The sequence below is a fragment of the Notamacropus eugenii genome, chromosome 2, assembly GCF_028372415.1.
Source record: "Notamacropus eugenii isolate mMacEug1 chromosome 2, mMacEug1.pri_v2, whole genome shotgun sequence".
Lineage (NCBI taxonomy): Eukaryota > Metazoa > Chordata > Mammalia > Diprotodontia > Macropodidae > Notamacropus > Notamacropus eugenii.
In genome coordinates this window covers 458,726,583-458,743,708 of record NC_092873.1, presented here as the reverse complement: position 1 = coordinate 458,743,708, position 17,126 = coordinate 458,726,583, and the positions used below count along the sequence as shown (strand labels likewise).

The window sequence follows — 17,126 nt, the reverse complement described above, 5'->3', positions numbered from 1 at the left end:
AGTGACTTGACCCATAGTTAAATAGATAGTACAGAGTATCAGAGGAGGATCTGAAGCCAGTTTTCTTAATTCCAAATCCAGCATACTAACCATTAAACATTATCTTCTTAGCTATGTACTGTCCAAACTAGGATCCTCTGTGACAATGCTTCCAAGAATATTACTCAGACTAATAGCACAGATCGTCTTTACAGAGAGTAAAAGGTCTTGTATGTTTTTCCAGTGGATGGCAAATGGGCTACCTGGGCGAGTTGGAGTGCCTGTAGTGTATCCTGTGGAGGGGGCTCCAGGAAGAGAACAAGGGATTGCTCTGACCCAGCTCCCAAGTATGGAGGACACAAATGTGAAGGGAATGATGTCCAAATTGACTTTTGTAATAGTGACCCTTGTCCAAGTAAGTATGGAAAGTAGTGGTTCTCCATCATGTTTATTTTCTTCCTGAATCCCTGATCCATCCTGTCCTGTTACATGACTGCACAAATTACTTCTAATTTGGACCAAATCATTTTACCTTCAATACACTGGAAAATCATCTAGTGAAATAGTCTCCTTGCTATCTGCCTTCTCGCCCACCCTATACACCACTGCCAGATTAATCTTATTTAAGTACATTTCAGATCATGCTACACACCCTCTCCCAGTCTGGTGAAAAAATCTACAATGTTTTCCCTATTGCCTTTAAATAAAATGCACATTCTTTTCCCTGGTATTCAAGGCCCTGTTGCAGGTCTACTCCAGCTTTATCTCCTACAATTCCCCTTCATTCCTGCATTACAGTAAAACTAGACTTTTAGATATTTCCCTAACATGATCTGTAGTGTTCCCTCTATTTGGAGCATCTTCTCTTCTCCACCCCTAGCTCTGCCTGTCTAATTCATAGCATTACAGATGAAGAGGTGGAAGAGATTTCAGAGATCATGCAGTCCAACCCCTTAATTTTACAGATAAGGAAAATTAGGCCCATGACATTAAGTGACTTTGCCCCTAATCATACAAGTGGTAAGTGTCAGATCCAGACTTCTAACCCAGGTCCATATGACTCCAAATTTAGCATTTTTTCTATTGTACCATGCTGTCTTACTGCTTATATTTCTTTTTTTTAATGCAATTTTATTTTTAGGTCCAAATTCTCTCCCTTCTACCTAACTGTCCACCACTCTCCAATGCGATAGAGAAAGCAAGAAAAATAAGACCTGTTACAAAATATTAATCAAGCAAAACAAACTCCTGCACTAGCTACATCCAAAACAACAAATCTAAGCTTCAGACTGCACTGTAAGGCCATCACCTCTATATTTGGAGGCTGAAAGTGCATAGAGTATTTCATTATGAATCCTTTTAAATTGCAGTTGGCTACATGTTGATTAAAGTTTCTCAGTCTTTCATGGTTCTTTATCTTTACAAACATTGTTATTGTATAAAATGTTCTCTTCATTCCACTCATTTTACTTTGCATCAGTTCATATAAATCTTCCCAGGTTTATCTCACACCATTCCAGGTGGAAAGGTTATGAGAATTCCTCCAACTTAGCAGTTCATGAGCAGAGGAGTAGGATGACAGATTCAACTATGGGTGAAGCTTGGCAATACAAAACAGGTGATATATAAAAGGACAAGGAATTCAAGAGCAGAGAACAGTATAGAATTAAAATGGCTAATTCCTGTACTGAGATTGGAGAAGGAGAAGAGTGAAATCAGAATCAAGGTAATAACTTGAGAAAGTACTGAAGATGAAGGTAATAGGAATCTCAGTGATAGCAAAGAATAAGTATAGGAAGTGTAACTCTTGTGGATAATGGCAAGATCTAGTACATGATCTGTGACTGAGTAGAGTGGCAGAATAGGTAAGAGGCTTAAGAAGGCTGAAGAAATGGAACATTAGGTGAATACATGAATATTAAAGTAAGGAGGAAGGACAGATGTTCAGGAAGAGATGAAGGTGGTGATGCACATGCGGAACTCCCTGAGAAAGGACAGAGAATGACCTAGGGAGTAATGTTTTGATTATACCGAAATTTTTAATTATGGATTTCAAAAGAAGAAAGGTTACTGAATGAAGGAGGCAAAGGTAAACTATCTGAAAGTGATAATGGAGAGTAAGGACTATTCTTGCTGCCTTTCCAGGCTCCGTGTATTAGGGAGTCTGAGAGAAGATACAGTCAGTGCTGGACAAAATATCCAGGAGGGCATAGTTATTGGGGGAGCCAAATCTCCATAAAGACTAATAGATAAAAAGAGTATAAAAGAGATTCATGGTGAAAGGGAATGTGTTTGGTACAGAATGAGAATTTCAGAGGGCACAGTAGGAGGTGTAGGCAGGTTTGGATTGGGACATCAGAGCCAGGTAGAGACAGATGAGGAGGAGGAGGGGACAGAGGAGAGTTTTCTCCTCAATAGCTTCTGATTAATATTTACAAGGATACTACAGTACTTGTTACAATGCCTTGCCCATATAGTAGATTCAAAAAATATTTAAATGGAGAAATTATATGGTAGATATTGTTTGATTGGTGTTGGCAGAGATAATATTAATTTGTTTTACAAAGTATAGGTCATATAGTGCAGTACTTGCAAGGTAACTTAGTGACTACTAGTTGTTAATGCATATGTTGGATATCTGTTTGCTTCATTCTAGTCACAGAGCCAAAGTGCGAAGACCAAAAGTAAATGAATGCCCACAAATGTGAGCCTGGCTGAAAACAGGTGGTGTCTGATACCTTAAGTATTATTATAGAATCAGTGGAAGATTTCTTAAGAAACTACCTAAGCCAGCATCTCTCTCCAGTCAGGACCGCAGCTAAGCCTAATGAATGCTTCCATGACCACTTTAATATACTTCAGTGTTTACTAGCTCAACTTTCTCCTTCATATCAAATAACACTGTGTTTTCAGCTCATGGTAGCTGGAGCCCATGGAGTAGCTGGGGAACTTGTAGCAGAACATGCAATGGAGGTCAGATGAGGAGATACCGCACTTGTGACAATCCTCGTCCAGCCCATGGTGGAAGAGCATGTGCTGGGGCAGATTCTCAGATCCAGAGATGCAATATTGACATGTGCCCTGGTGAGCTTTGGATTCTTATTCAGCTTACATTTTCTGAGGTTATGCAATGGCTGTCATTAAACCTGTTGGTATCTGAAAACACCAAACTAATCTTATCCTTAAAAATACACAATAAAAATTGGCTAGGTTGGTTTACCAAGAACAAATAATATTAGCTATTTATTTTGTTCTAACACATTATCATCAAAGAAATGATGTATTTAAACTCCTCTGTAACTGAAAAGTGCCATATAAATGTAAGTAGCGGTGATCATATTATTTCATACACTTGCTTACAGTGGATGGAAACTGGGGAAACTGGCAGACTTGGAGCAGGTGTTCAACTTCCTGTGGAGGAGGAGAAAAAACTCGGAAACGTATCTGTAACAATCCAGCTCCATCCAAAAGTGGACGCCCTTGTCCGGGAGATGCTACTCAGCTTTCCAGATGCAATATACAAGCATGTCCAGGTAGGCAGGTTAACAAGCTTCACAAATCAGTGTTATTTTCACAATTAAGACTTGTGTGACAAGAGGACAGATTAAGTTGAATGGGAAGATAATTTATTCTTCCTTTTAACTCAGTTATACTCTGTGTAGAGGAAAGAGCACTGAATTTGGAGTCAGAATATCAACTTTAGGCACTTTATTAGTCAAATAACTCTAGGCAAATAACTTCCAAAGTTTATCCTCATTTGCAAGATAGGTATAATAATGCTACCTTACATGACTCTTTTCAAGAAAATGCTTTATTATAACCTAAAAAGGGATATATAAATTAGAGCTTTTCCTCATGACCTCCTCATACCTCCCAGATGACAGGGGGTCATATAAGGAAAGGGAAAGGAGAGTAAACCAATCGAGTCTACTCTAAACCAAACTATTTTGTGACAATAACCCCTAAATGTGTACACTTTGTTAAGAACACCACTTTCATTTCCTCACCAAATTTGTTATAAATCAGTGCTACTATTTCTCAGGACCATTTTTCAATGAATGATAGATAAATAATTGGCAGGCTGAACCAAGCTGAATAATCAGATCATTTTGTTCATTATTGAGGAATATTTAATGAGAACTAGCAAGCACATGGGTTTTAAAGGAAATGTATAATTCAGTAACAGACATACAGACATGAAAACAACTTCTGTGTATAAAGAATATAATTTTTTAAATATTTCTATAATATAATGGAGGATTTGGAGTCAAGGAACCCAGATTCAAAGGTCAATTCTGCCACTTAACTAGCTCTGTGAATTTGGACAAATCATTGAAGTTCTCTGGGGCTCTGCTTTTTCCTCAATATACTGTCACCTAAAAAGTCTTAAATAAGCTGATATATAAAAGCATTTTTGCAAACTTGAATGTGCTCTAAATAAATGCCTGATATGCTGTAAAAGGGGTTCTTTTTTCTGGTAGGATTTGGACTTTAGGACCACTGAGATCCCTTCCGACCCTAAAGTTCTGACCCATTGATGCTCAATAGTTCCGATCTTTGCTTGAAGCTCCCTAGTGAGAGGAAACCTGCTCTCTACCAAGGGATTCCCTTCCACTTTAAGACCTAAAGCTAGGAAGCTTTTCATTACTTTAAGCCCAGATCTGTTTCTTTATATCTTCCACCGATTAATCTTAGTTTTGCCCTCTGAGACCAAACAAATCCAATCCCTCTTCATAAAAGTTTCTCAAATATTTAAAGAAAGCACCCATGCCCCACCCCAAAATCCCTCCTTTAGACTAAATATTTCTTCCCACAAATACTCTGTTATAATTGCTGCTGCCACCATTGTTATTTCAGTTGTCCTCAAATAGAGAAATTTCCCCAAAATTTCTTCCTATGTCCCAGTGTGATTATTGCCTTCTCCCTCTTCTTTTCCTCTCCAAAGGGAGGTAAATTTCCAGTTAACTTGATGTTTACTGCCTAGATTCCTCCCTTGCTAATTTCCTTCTTTCCTTCCTTCCTTCCCTTCCTTCGTTTCTTCCCTCCCTCCCTCCTTGCCTCCTTCCTTCCCTCCTTCCTTCCTTCCTTCCATCCTTCCTTCCCCTAGTTCACTCTGAAGGTCGTACGTTCGACCACAATGGGTCCCTGGCCAAGCTCTACTTATAATGGCTGTATTTTGGGTCCTTGTGGCTGTGAGTGAATTTAGAGTGAATGTCAGTGGTAACTGTTTCTCTTTGGAACAGCAACCCTGAGGACCTTCCCCTCCCAGCTTGATTTTTGGCTTTGTTTTATTGTGTTTTCTTCTTAATTAAAGGGGACAAACTCACTTCTTAAACAGGTGAGGCCTGTTCCCTGAATGAGCATTACCTCACTTTAAGTAAGTACCTGAAAAGGCCTTTGCCTAAAAGGGCAAGGCTCTCCCACTGCATCCTGGGCCATCTCCAGTCATCCTGATGAATATCTTGTCATTGGATCCAGATGGCTCAGGAGGAGAAAGTGAGGCTCCCTCACTCAAATAAAAGTCAACTGCAAGTCATGTCATCATTTTCCTGATGTCATAGCCCTCTTCAAAAATGAAAGATAAACACAAGTAACAAGTAACATGTAGTAAAATTTAGGTCCTGACTATTAAGGAACCCTCTTTTCCATTTGAGTGATCAGATGCTCTACCACGCTCTTAATTGTAACCTCAGGACCAGGACACGATGTAGCTTTTAAACTGTAAAAGGATAAATGAGGAAGAATTCCTAAGAGGACTCTCCTGGATTCCCTAAAATGAGAGCTCTTTTATGAAGGCAACATGCTTGGACATTGGCATCATTCCTATTTTCTCAAATTCTGATGTGTGGGAGGCAGGGGAGAGAGGGGGTGAGTGTGTAGGTGTTTAAAGACCTATGATTTCATCAGTGTAGGGAGCTCCCATGAAGGAAACTCCCTTCACCTATCCAAATCTGCATCCTAAAATACTGGATAGCTGTTTGGGTCACCAAGAGGTTAAGGGTGCTCAGAGCAACACATTCAGTATATGGCAGAAGTGGTAGTTGAACTCAGTTCTGCTTGACTCCAAAGCCAAAGCAGATAAGCCTTTCTGGAATGCTTGTGACCCAAAAGAGTATACTTTTCTTCCACAGTTGATGGAATTGTTTTCTCATCTACGAATGTTTTTCTTCAACTCCTTCCCCCAACAGGTGGGCCACAGCAGGCCAGAGGAAGTGTTATTGGAAACATTAATGATGTTGAGTTTGGAATTGCTTTCCTCAATGCCACAGTGATAGATAGCCCTCACTCTGACACTAGAGTAATACAAGCCAAAATTACCAATGTCCCTCGCAGTCTTGGTAAGTTTCTTTGCTCCTTCAAGTTGAAAATAGGCTCTGAAAACATTGCAGATTTGCTCCAGAGCACTCTCTGAACACTGCTTGATTTCATTAGGATTATCCTTCCCCTAAACTAGGACTGGAAAATTGGTTTTCTTTATTTATGTATTTTCAGACATACTTCATGGTATATTAAATTATTTTCTTAAGAAATTCTCCGGAAGTGTCAAAGTTTTCAAAGTGACTCCCTGAGCTATACAGAATATCAGAACAGCAGGTCCATACTAGTTCCTTCAGTTGGCCTTTATCAATATATTACATTGATTCCTGTTATACATCCCCAGTCCAGTGAGGATACCCTTACTAATGCAGTCTTCAAAAGAGAAACACAATTTGCAACTTGTTAGGAATTTGTAACTAGTTAGGAACTCTGGTTCCTAATGATCCATAGCCTTCAGTTATATCACTGAAAAAACAAGACCTAACAAACATTTGGCTTATTTATCACATATACTTTATTTCCCAAGGTCCAGCAATGAGGAAGATAGTTTCTATCCTGAATCCCATTTATTGGACAACAGCAAAAGAAATAGGAGAAGCTGTTAATGGTTTTACCCTCACTAATGCAGTCTTCAAAAGAGAAACACAAGTGGAATTTGCAACTGGTTAGTGACAGCTGAACTCAAACAGCTATTTATAAGATATCTCTGAGTGAATTAAGGTTGGGTACCTCAGTACAATGTGTTATGATTACACTCTTGCTACTTGCAATTTTGATTCAATTCAAAATTGATTCAATCTCATCATAAGGAATATAAAAAGTGTCTTGTTTTCTGTGAAAATTTTATTGAAGCTAGATCTCTATGAAACCCATTGTTTCTAAACTACATGGTGTTTTTTTAATGTTTTTATCCTAAGCGTGGAACACAGTACCTTGCATACAGTACCCAATTAACAAATGTTTGTGTATTTGAATTGTGACCATAAGTTGTCAGAGTGAGCATTAAAGCTCAGATGGGGAGGCAACCTGACCCAATTTATAATAATGAGTATTTCAATAATAGGTTTATTTCCTATGGATTTGACCAGTAGTTATAATGAATCTTAGTTGAAGTTCTTTGCTGAAGAGATGGAAACAAAAAATAATTCAATTCAATTCAACAGACACGTAATGTGCCATCGTACAATAATACTACTTTTATCATTTCTAAAGATCCCATGGTGCTTAATGGCGTGGGTGCCCACCAAATGGATTAGGGATAGAAATTTTCTGGTGATGAGCTTCTTCAAATACAAGGCAGGTCCTTGAACAAGAGGCACCCCCAGTAGACAAAACCTTTCTAGGTTGGTGGTACTGGCAAGAATTTTGCAAATTATTTATAATTTCAAGTTATCAAATTGAGACTTCAGTGGAAATAAAAAAGAAGTTAAAATAGGTTCCCATATCAAGATCCCCCTGACCATAACTGTCTATACTTTTAATCCAAGTCCAAAACTTTGTGTATAAATAACAATGGTTTTCATGGTAAGAGTTCAGGTAGTTTTTCAGATAAAATCTGTCCATAGTGTTGCTGTGCAGTTGGAGCCGGCTTGCTTGCTATTTGTTACTAACCCTAAAACCAGCTTGATACCACTGATACCTGAGGTCTAGGGCAAGCTACAAGTTTTTCACTTCTTGATGTCGCAGATAAAGGATAGCTCTTAACGCTCACCAATTGTGTTATGATGCACAAATCCCCTATGACTTTGAGCCTACCATTCCAAGGTAATAATACTTGCCATAACTATATAAGTGTGAATTGTTATTATGGCTTACTGGTCCCAGGATCTCTGCCTAGAGATTTGTAATCATGAAGATTTTTGTGGCTTCTTTTGTGAAAGTAATTCATCACTGCTCATAGTCCTAAATATTTAGAATCTTTTTGTAATAATATAAAAAATAAGCATATATTAATTCAGGTTAAATAAGTGACATTCTGCTCTGGTTAACTAGAAGACCATACAATTTCCAAGCTGAATTTTAATTTAATTCCTGTATCTGATGTATTTTTAAAAGGGCAAATTAAAACAATATGACTGAACTTGAATATAGGGAAAATCTGTTAAGTGGTTTCAGAAATCATATTCTTTTCATCCATTAAAGTGAATGCATTGAAATTCACAGGAGAAATTTTGCGGATGACTCACATTGCTCGTGGTTTGGATTCTGATGGAACATTGATGCTAGATATTGTAGTGAGTGGCCATGTCCTACAGCTTCAGTCACCTGCAGATGTTACTGTAAAGGTAAAGTGCTGATAAAAAGTCACCTAATTCTTTACAGGGCTCTGACTTCATTGGTATAGGGAACTCCAAATAAAGAAAGTCCTTCTACCAATGCAGATTGGATTCATTGCTGTGTTTACTGATATATTAAAGTGTTGTATATGTACATCTTAATCACTTCAGTCAGTCAGACAACAGTTATGCTAAGTCCTGGGGATGTAAAGAATGACAAAAATCGTCCGTTTTCAAGTAGCTCATAGTCTAGTGTGGGACAGAACATGCAAACAAGGTAAATAGAGAAAAAATTGGAAATAGTCTCAGATGCATTAAGGCACTAAGATTAATGAGGGCTGAGAAAGGCTTCTTGCAGAAGATGGGATTTTTGAAACCAGGAGGTAGAGATAAGGAGAGAGAGCATTCCATATATGGGGGTCAGCCAGTAAAAATGCCTGGAATTAGGAGATGAAGTGCTTGGAATAAAAAGACTGGAAAGGTAGGTAAAGGCCAGGTTATAAAGGATTTTAAAACACAAAAATGATTTTATATTTGATCCTGTAGGTTAGTCAGTACAGTGACTGAAGGTTTGGAGAGGGAGTGACATGGTTCCTTCTGTGATTTAGGGATAAAGATTTGACAGCTTAATTGAAGATGGAGTAAGAAGACACTCCAGATAAGGAGACAAACCACAAGATTACTGCAATAGTCCAAATATGAGGTGATGAAGGCCTAGATGGTGGTGGTAGTCATGTCAGAGGACAGAAGTGGCAGTGTACAAGAGACATTACAAAAGGAGAAATGATAGTACTAGACAATTAATTGGATATGGGATTTGAGAAACAATGAGGAGTCAAGAATGGTGGTACCCTCAACAATAATGGGGAAATTAGGAAGAAGACAGGGGAGGGGGGAAGATGATGAGTTCAGTTCAGTTAAGATGTCTAGAAGGCAGTTGGAGATAATTCAATTGGTAACAATAGTCTGGTTCTGATTCTCAAAAAACAGGGACACAGTCATACCCACTTTTAATCTAACTACAGAAATATAAATTAACCATTAAATTTATAAATTCTGGAACTGATTAGCAAAAAGAAAGTTTTACAGATCTTCAACAAGAAAAGCAAGCAGAAATTCACCTTCGGAATACTTCAGGACGGCACAAAGTGGGATAAACCTGCATTGGATGGCCTCTTAGTAACTTGGGTCAGAGTCTTGGTCTGGTTCTAAAAAAGCTGCATAGAAACATGATCCAGGAACTAGTCTGCCTAGAGACCTATTCAGAGTTATTAGAATTCCTTTGGTGTCAGGATCCATACTCACTAATTCATCAGTAACTCTGTCCTTGCCTTGGAAAAGAGGTCAGTCTAATAAGTCTGTATCAATGAGTCAAAAAAAATCAAACAATAAGGACCTTAAAGAAGTCATATAATCCAACCTCATCTAACTCTCCTCAGTTTTAGGACAAAAACTATATAAAATCACTAACGTTATAAATGGTTATCAAGATATGTATAAGTTCTTCAGGAGAAAATGCTCTAAGATTTTCCATCATGGGCTATTATATCCTCTTGGTGATTTGTTAACCTGATATATCAAGATGTATTTAATTAAATCAGTTCTCTCAAGTTTTTGTAGATATATTGGACAAAATAGCACCACATACACATAAAAGTCACTCATCAGAAAACTTGAAGGTAGCCATTGTCATCTTTAAGGGTTCTTTCTCATATTTTTTCTTTTCAAAACAATTTTTTTTGGCTAAATTTAGATTTAGTACAGTGCCTCTGGCAAGGCAAGGAAACATGTCATGCAATGTTACTAAAATAGGGTATGACCAATGATGACATGTCCTCAAAAAGGATGTAAGTATCTTTTCTATAATTGAGTTTTTGAGAATTACCTGGGGCACTCACAGGTTAAGTACCTTTCCAAGTCATGCAGCTAGTATATATTGTAGGCAGGACTTGAACCCAGGTTTTCTTGACTCCAAAGCCAGTTCCATATTCTCCTATACTATAGCAGTGACCTTATCAAACCAAAATAAATAAAATGTTTAGGACTCTATCATCACATATGTTTTAAGATTATATTGTCTTTGCATAACAAAGCATTTTAGAATTCTTCTTCCTGGGGGAATCTTCAGAGAGGAAAAAAATGGTATGAGCTTTTACATCCTGATATTCAAATACATATTGTTTATTTTAGGATTACACAGAAGACTATATTCAAACAGGTCCTGGCCAACTATATGCGTACTCCACCCGACTTTTCACTGTTGATGGTGTTAGCGTCCCATATACTTGGAATCATACCATTTCCTATGATCACACTCTGGGAAGAATGCCATTCTTGGTAGAAACCCTCCATGCCTCTTCCATTGCATCTGATTACAACCAATTAGAAGAAACTCTGGGTTTTAAAATCCATGCTTCAATCTCTAAAGGTAATTTTAAAGATTCCTATACTTATACCACTGTGTTCTTACTAAAAGGGCAAAAAACCTCAATGGAATCCTTTTTTTATAATGTAAGGTTGTTAAGAGACAGGATCAACACTCATGTTATATCCTAAATTTGTAGTATGAGACTTTCATTGCATGCACTTAGTATTATAGAATGTAGAGCTTGAAAAGGATCTTAGAGATAATCTGGCAGAACTCTTCTTTGTACAGTTTAAAAAATATTATTCTTTGGGGAGTATGCCTTGACTTGTTGTGTTTCTGAATGTTTCAATGTAATCTCATTGTTCCTTAACGAACCTTCTCCTTTACTCAACTCCCTCTCTCATTCCCCACAGGAGCCATTCAAAACCTTTCATTTCTCCTCTAAGCTAGCATAGTACTTTCTCCACCATACTAACTGAAGATGGCCTAACTTCATACTCCACTGAAAAGACTTAGACCATCTGCCTTGGTCCCTTTCTCTATTCCTTGGAATTTTTCAGGATTACCTTCTCTCCTTCCCTTTGGTCACAGAGGAAAAATATGCCCTCTACCCAACTGATGAACTCAGCTAGCTACCATCACATCTCTCTACTACCCTTCCCTGCTAAATTTGTTGAAAAATTTGCATACATTCAATCAGTCTACTCCTTCATCAACCCTTTGCAATATACCCTTTTCCCTCGTCATTCTGCTGAAATTGGTTCTTCAAAACCTACAACCTTGTGATGTACAAATCCAGGTATGAGGCTATTTCTCTGCTTCTCTTTGTTTGACTGCTTGTCATCTTCCTGTCTCTTTAATTTGAGTATTCCCCAAAGTCCTACCTTTTCTTCTCAACTTTCACTCTATACTCTCTTTCTTTGCAATCTTATTCACTCATGTGACTTTGACTACCTCCTACATGCTAATAATTCCCTAATCAAAATCTCCAGCCTTGGCTTTTTTTTGAAATATGGAACTGCATCTACCAACAACTTCACTGTAGGGTCTCACAAACACCTTACGTTCAACATGGTCAAATCCAAAATTATCTTTCTCTTAAACCTGCTTCTGATTATATTTTCTGTGACATCACCATTGAACCAGTTTCTAATGTTTCAGGACATGGTAATATCTTTTATTGCTCTCTCTCACCTTTCAAATCTAATCATTTACTAAATCTGCTGAATTCCACCTCAATAACATTTCTTCAAGCTGTCCAACTTTCTTTCTCCCCCACTGCCACCATCCCTGCATGATTCATTACTAACCATTTCTAATATTTCAGTTATCTCTCAACAAGTCTTCCCACTAAGATAAGTTAACTAAGGGATTTCAAAGGTCATCTATTCCAATCCCCTTTCATTTTACAGATTAAGAAACTGAGGTACAGAGGAATGTACCAAAGATAGGTCCCTGAATCCAAATATTTTCACTATACCAGACTGCCTCCATTCTGTGAATACCACCAATCCATCTCCCATTAATAAATCAATATAATAAGTACTGAAATTGCACAGAAGCATTCTTCTCAATGGGGAGAGGAAAGGTGGTACTGGAGGCCCAGATAAAAACTCATCAGAATTTGAGAAGAGAAATAGATAGATAGGGATAACTTAATAGAAGAAATCACAAACAATAATTATAATCCTGGATATAGTAGATTAAATTTTGCAATAAATATAATCCAACAATTTTATGCATACAAGAACTATATTTGAAACATACAGAGTACAGATGAGGGGATAAAATAAAATTTAGTGTGCTTAAAATTACCATAAGACAATGAAAAAAAGTGATAATAAAAATATATGCATTAAATGTAATCAGTCGTGACTAATTTCTTAAGAAAAGCTGAATGAATTGTAAAAAGACATCAACAGTAACAAAAACAATAGGATACTTTAATATTCCTTTTTCAGAAATAGATGAACTCAACAAAAATATTAACAAGAAAAATATAGAATTGAATGAATTTTATTAGAGATAGCATGATAGGGTAGAAAGATCACTGGGATTAGAGTTAAGGACCTGAGATTCAAATTCCACCTTACTGCCTACATGATCTTGGGCAAGTCATTTAATCTCCTTGAGCCTGAATTTTCCAATATGTAAACCAAGGGGGTTGGACTAGGTAACCTCTGAGTTCTCTTTCCCATTCTGGAAACCCTGAATTGGCCCAACCGTTCTGCAAAGCAGTTTGGAAAGAAAGTGTAAAATGTCTATGCTCTTTGATCTGGCAATCCTACTGCCAGACATATATCCCTCCTCCCACCCCACCCCCAAAAAGGTTAAAGACAAAATGTTCCATATACTATAAACCATGTAGCACTTTTTTTTTTCTGAACCTCTAAGTTACTGGATAAATTAAGTTTGACTGATCTATGGTGACTTCTAAATTGACTCATTAAAGAAAACACATGTTCTCAGCATCTCATAATGCTTTTGTATAAACGAATCATGTGCTACTACATAAAGAAAACATAAGTAAATGTGAAACACCAAATATAATTAAAATATTGTTTATAAAACCTAATGCAACAAAAATAGAAATGAATAAATGAAATATGAACAAAAGATACAGACCTAAGTGGAGACTTAATAGTGACACATTAAATAATGAGTGAGTCAAATAATAAGTCACAAAAGTAATGTGTTGAATCTAATTACAAAAATGAGATAACATACCAAAACTTGGGGGACACAGCTAAGGCTCCCAAGAAAACTTATTTCTCTGAAAACTTAAGCCTACAAAATAGAAAGAAAGAAGGGATTAATAATCTGAACATGTAACTAAAAAGATTTTTTAAAAAGAGTCACCTTAAAACAAGTATGGAAGGTAAAATTTTGAAAATTAGAGAAGAAATAAATAAACATCTTATATGAACATAGTTGTTTGCATGTTGTCTTATCCAAGAGAATGGGAGCTCCTTGAGGGTAAGGACTATTTTTTTTCTTTGTGTGTGTATGTATTCCATACACTTAGAACACCACTTGGAATATGGCCTTTAATAAATGAGCATAAATTAACATTAGTAGCCTACTCAAGAAAAATAAAGTAGAAAATCAAATTACAAAATAAAAAATAAGCAAACTGAATTTACAACAAAGTAAAGAGAACCACCAGAAACCACTATATAGAGGCATATACTAGCAAAACTGAGAATGAAAAGGAAACTGAAGAAAATATAAAAATACAAAAACCCTAAACAAAATGGGAAATTTTAAAAATTTTCAAAAAAATTAAGCAAGCAGTAAATTTCCTTTTCTCTTTTCTAAAAATTTGTGTTGAAGAATTCTGATTTTACATCATCTTTCTATCCAAAATATATTAGTTTGTATAAACTGATTTAGAGTAAAATAAACATAATCAAATAAGCGATAAGTTTATAGAATATAAGTATGCAAATGAAAAGATTACTTATACTGAATAATTGGGAAAAATTAATGAAGATTCCAAAGAACAGATAAGGAAAATATTTCCCCACAGCACAAAAACAGAGCAGTACTATGACAGAATGTTGTTTACAATGTCAAATGTGTTGTATATGCGTAATATACATAAGATACATAATATGCCCCTCTCTATATATACTGCAGTGTTTTCTTTGCTATAAGAAAAGGCTCAGTCTAAAGGAAGGAGAAGAGGTTGGTTTTGACGGGTTTTCCTCAAAAAATGATGTGCTGTAAAGATAAAATCATCAATAAAATATATATATTTTTGAAATCATCAGGCATGCCCTATTGGCCACTGAAAAAAAAAAACTTTAAACTCCTTTTCCTGGTATTCAAGGCCCTCTACATCAGTCCCTATACTACATTTCCAACTTTATTTCATATTCCTTCCCTCTCCACACCAATCAAATTGTACTTCTCTTTGTTTTTGAACATACCAAGAGCATCCCTCCTTCCAAGATATTACTCATGCTGTTTTTCTCCCTACCTGGGATTTTCTCCTTTCCCTTTTTTTACCAGCTGAATTTCTACCCATCCTTCAGAACCCAGTATAAATACTACCTTTTTCAAGAGCCTTTCCTTGATCTCAATGACCCTCTTCCCCAGTCCTCACATAGCATTTATTTTACATTTCTCTAATGTACTTAGCATGCAGTGTTGGGTACTCTGTGTTTATGTCTTATCCTCCTACTATATTGTAAGCTCAATGAATGCAGAGACTGACTACATCTTAGCTAAACTGCTTCTCCTCCAGCACCTATGACAATGCTTTACAGTGAGCACCAGAAGGTGCTTACATGTTTTGTTAGAATGCGTGAATGAGCTATAGCAGGCTGTCTCTAGTGTAATTAATAGAATGGTTCCTTCTATAATTTGTCGGATTCTTTATTCACCCATACATACAGTGAGAAAAGCAAACTACAATACTTTTCTGCAATCTGGGATCCTTAAAAAGGAAAAAAAGTTATTTTTAATTAAATATTTACCAAAGGGAATGTCTATTTCAGAATCCATGCAAAGCAGTATAAACTTATGTTTTAGACATAACTGGTGAAATTCTGGATGAATCACAAATACTGAAGGAATAAGAAATCAGCAGATTTGAACATTTTTCCTTGTGCCTGGAATTATTTAAAGTGATTATTTTTTAGACTACTTTCCCTTTGCAAATGTCGTTCATTGTAATTCATCTCTGAGTTCTTTTATGCCATGTGGTGCTTTAATGTTTCTCTCTGGGAGTTTCCTTTTCTATTAGAAGGAGCATGCCAATATCTGTGGGGTTCTGAAATTTCTTCAAGTATTCCATGATGTTATTTTATAGATAGTAAATGTTTGCTGGATTTCTAGCTTTGAGCTGTGAGCCCAAGTTAAAATAATCCACATTGCCCTTTTTTGGTGATGTTCTTGCTTCTTCAGAATGCACCCCAGCAGATATCTCACAGCAAAGTTTGCATCCAAAGACACTTAGGAGATTAACTGGCAAAGGAGTTTGCCTCATTTGTTTTGATTCTTATTCATCGTACACATGCATGTTTCCTTCTTGAAAGGAGTTGGAGGAGTTGGCTCTCTAGAGGTTCAAAATAAGAACAGTGTGGAATGTGAATCCTTAGCAGAGGGGGCTCCTCATAGTCTTGAAGTGGTTCTAGTACCAGTCTTCTATAAGAGGAGAGGAGCTCTTGGAATAAGGCCCTGCCTTGATATTTTCTCGCTCCAACCATGCAGTTCAGTCTCTTACCTGCCAGCTAGCTGCTTTCAAATCCAACCCCAACTCCCATCCCACTTGTGTTCCATCTCTCTAATACTCTCTCTAAAAAGGTTGCTTTTTTTAAATTTCCTCAGAGATACACTGTCAATTTACAATGAAACTGTTTCTCTTGGCCAGCCTGTCTGTGATCATCTCTATACCCAATATGCATGTCTGGGTTCCTGGTTGCACTGCAGAGCATCATAGCCTGTATTAAAGTCAGCTCTGTCAAAAATCAAAGCCTTTCTTAAATTAGCTAAGTAATACAAATCATGTAATAACATAACAATAAAAACTTGTTTCTTTGGCTTTTATCAGCATAGTACTTAAACTGAAACATATTCCCCAAAATAGATCTCCTTCCACCTTGGTCCTTTGTCTTTCTTGTCTAATCAGGGAGAATGAGGCACATATTAGAAATATGAAAGGTGCATTGTGCCCTTAGCTACTTTCCGATTCATTTTCTCTTCTTTTTGTGTCTCAGGAATTTGACTGGATAAATCATTTACACATAATGTTAACTATTGATCCCTGCTTTTTGCTGAAGTTTTCAGACCATTCTTTTGTTATTGTTTAGTTGTTTTCAGTCGTGGTCAACTCTTTGTGACCCCATTTGGGGTTTTCTTGGCAAAGATACTGGAGTAGTTTGCCATTTCCTTCTCCAGCTCATTTTACAGTTGAGGAAACTGAGGCAAACAGGGGTAAGTGACTTGCCCAGGATCACACAGCTAGCTAGTAAGTGTCTGAGGGCAGATTTGAACTCAGCAACATGAGTCTTCCTGTGCTCAGGAAGCTCTATCCATAGCACCACTAGCTGCCCTTTCAGGTCAGCTATAAATCAAAATAACTTTCTATGATCATAAATTTAATCACCCATTTCTGAAAAATACATGTAAGCCAAACACATTTTGAACAGCTAATCTTAACATCAATTCCTTTATTCAAC

The 17,126-nt window shown here is 36.9% G+C and overlaps 1 protein-coding gene and 1 long non-coding RNA gene across 3 annotated transcripts in view; one reads left to right on the top strand and one right to left on the bottom strand.

Annotated features, from left to right (window-relative positions):
* The window catches only part of LOC140529609 (uncharacterized), a 196,585-nt gene that overhangs the window by 48,531 nt on the left and 130,928 nt on the right, over window positions 1–17,126 (bottom strand). The gene's annotated exons all lie outside the window — the stretch shown is intronic.
* The window catches only part of HMCN1 (hemicentin 1), a 487,951-nt gene that overhangs the window by 432,866 nt on the left and 37,959 nt on the right, over window positions 1–17,126 (top strand). For both annotated transcript variants that reach the window (XM_072648379.1, XM_072648380.1), the window contains exons 91-97: window positions 224–394; window positions 2,893–3,063; window positions 3,342–3,512; window positions 6,168–6,317; window positions 6,824–6,961; window positions 8,461–8,582; window positions 10,764–11,001. In XM_072648379.1, the coding sequence (XP_072504480.1) occupies window positions 224–394; window positions 2,893–3,063; window positions 3,342–3,512; window positions 6,168–6,317; window positions 6,824–6,961; window positions 8,461–8,582; window positions 10,764–11,001 (1,161 nt within the window). The remainder of the gene's footprint in view (window positions 1–223; window positions 395–2,892; window positions 3,064–3,341; window positions 3,513–6,167; window positions 6,318–6,823; window positions 6,962–8,460; window positions 8,583–10,763; window positions 11,002–17,126) is intronic.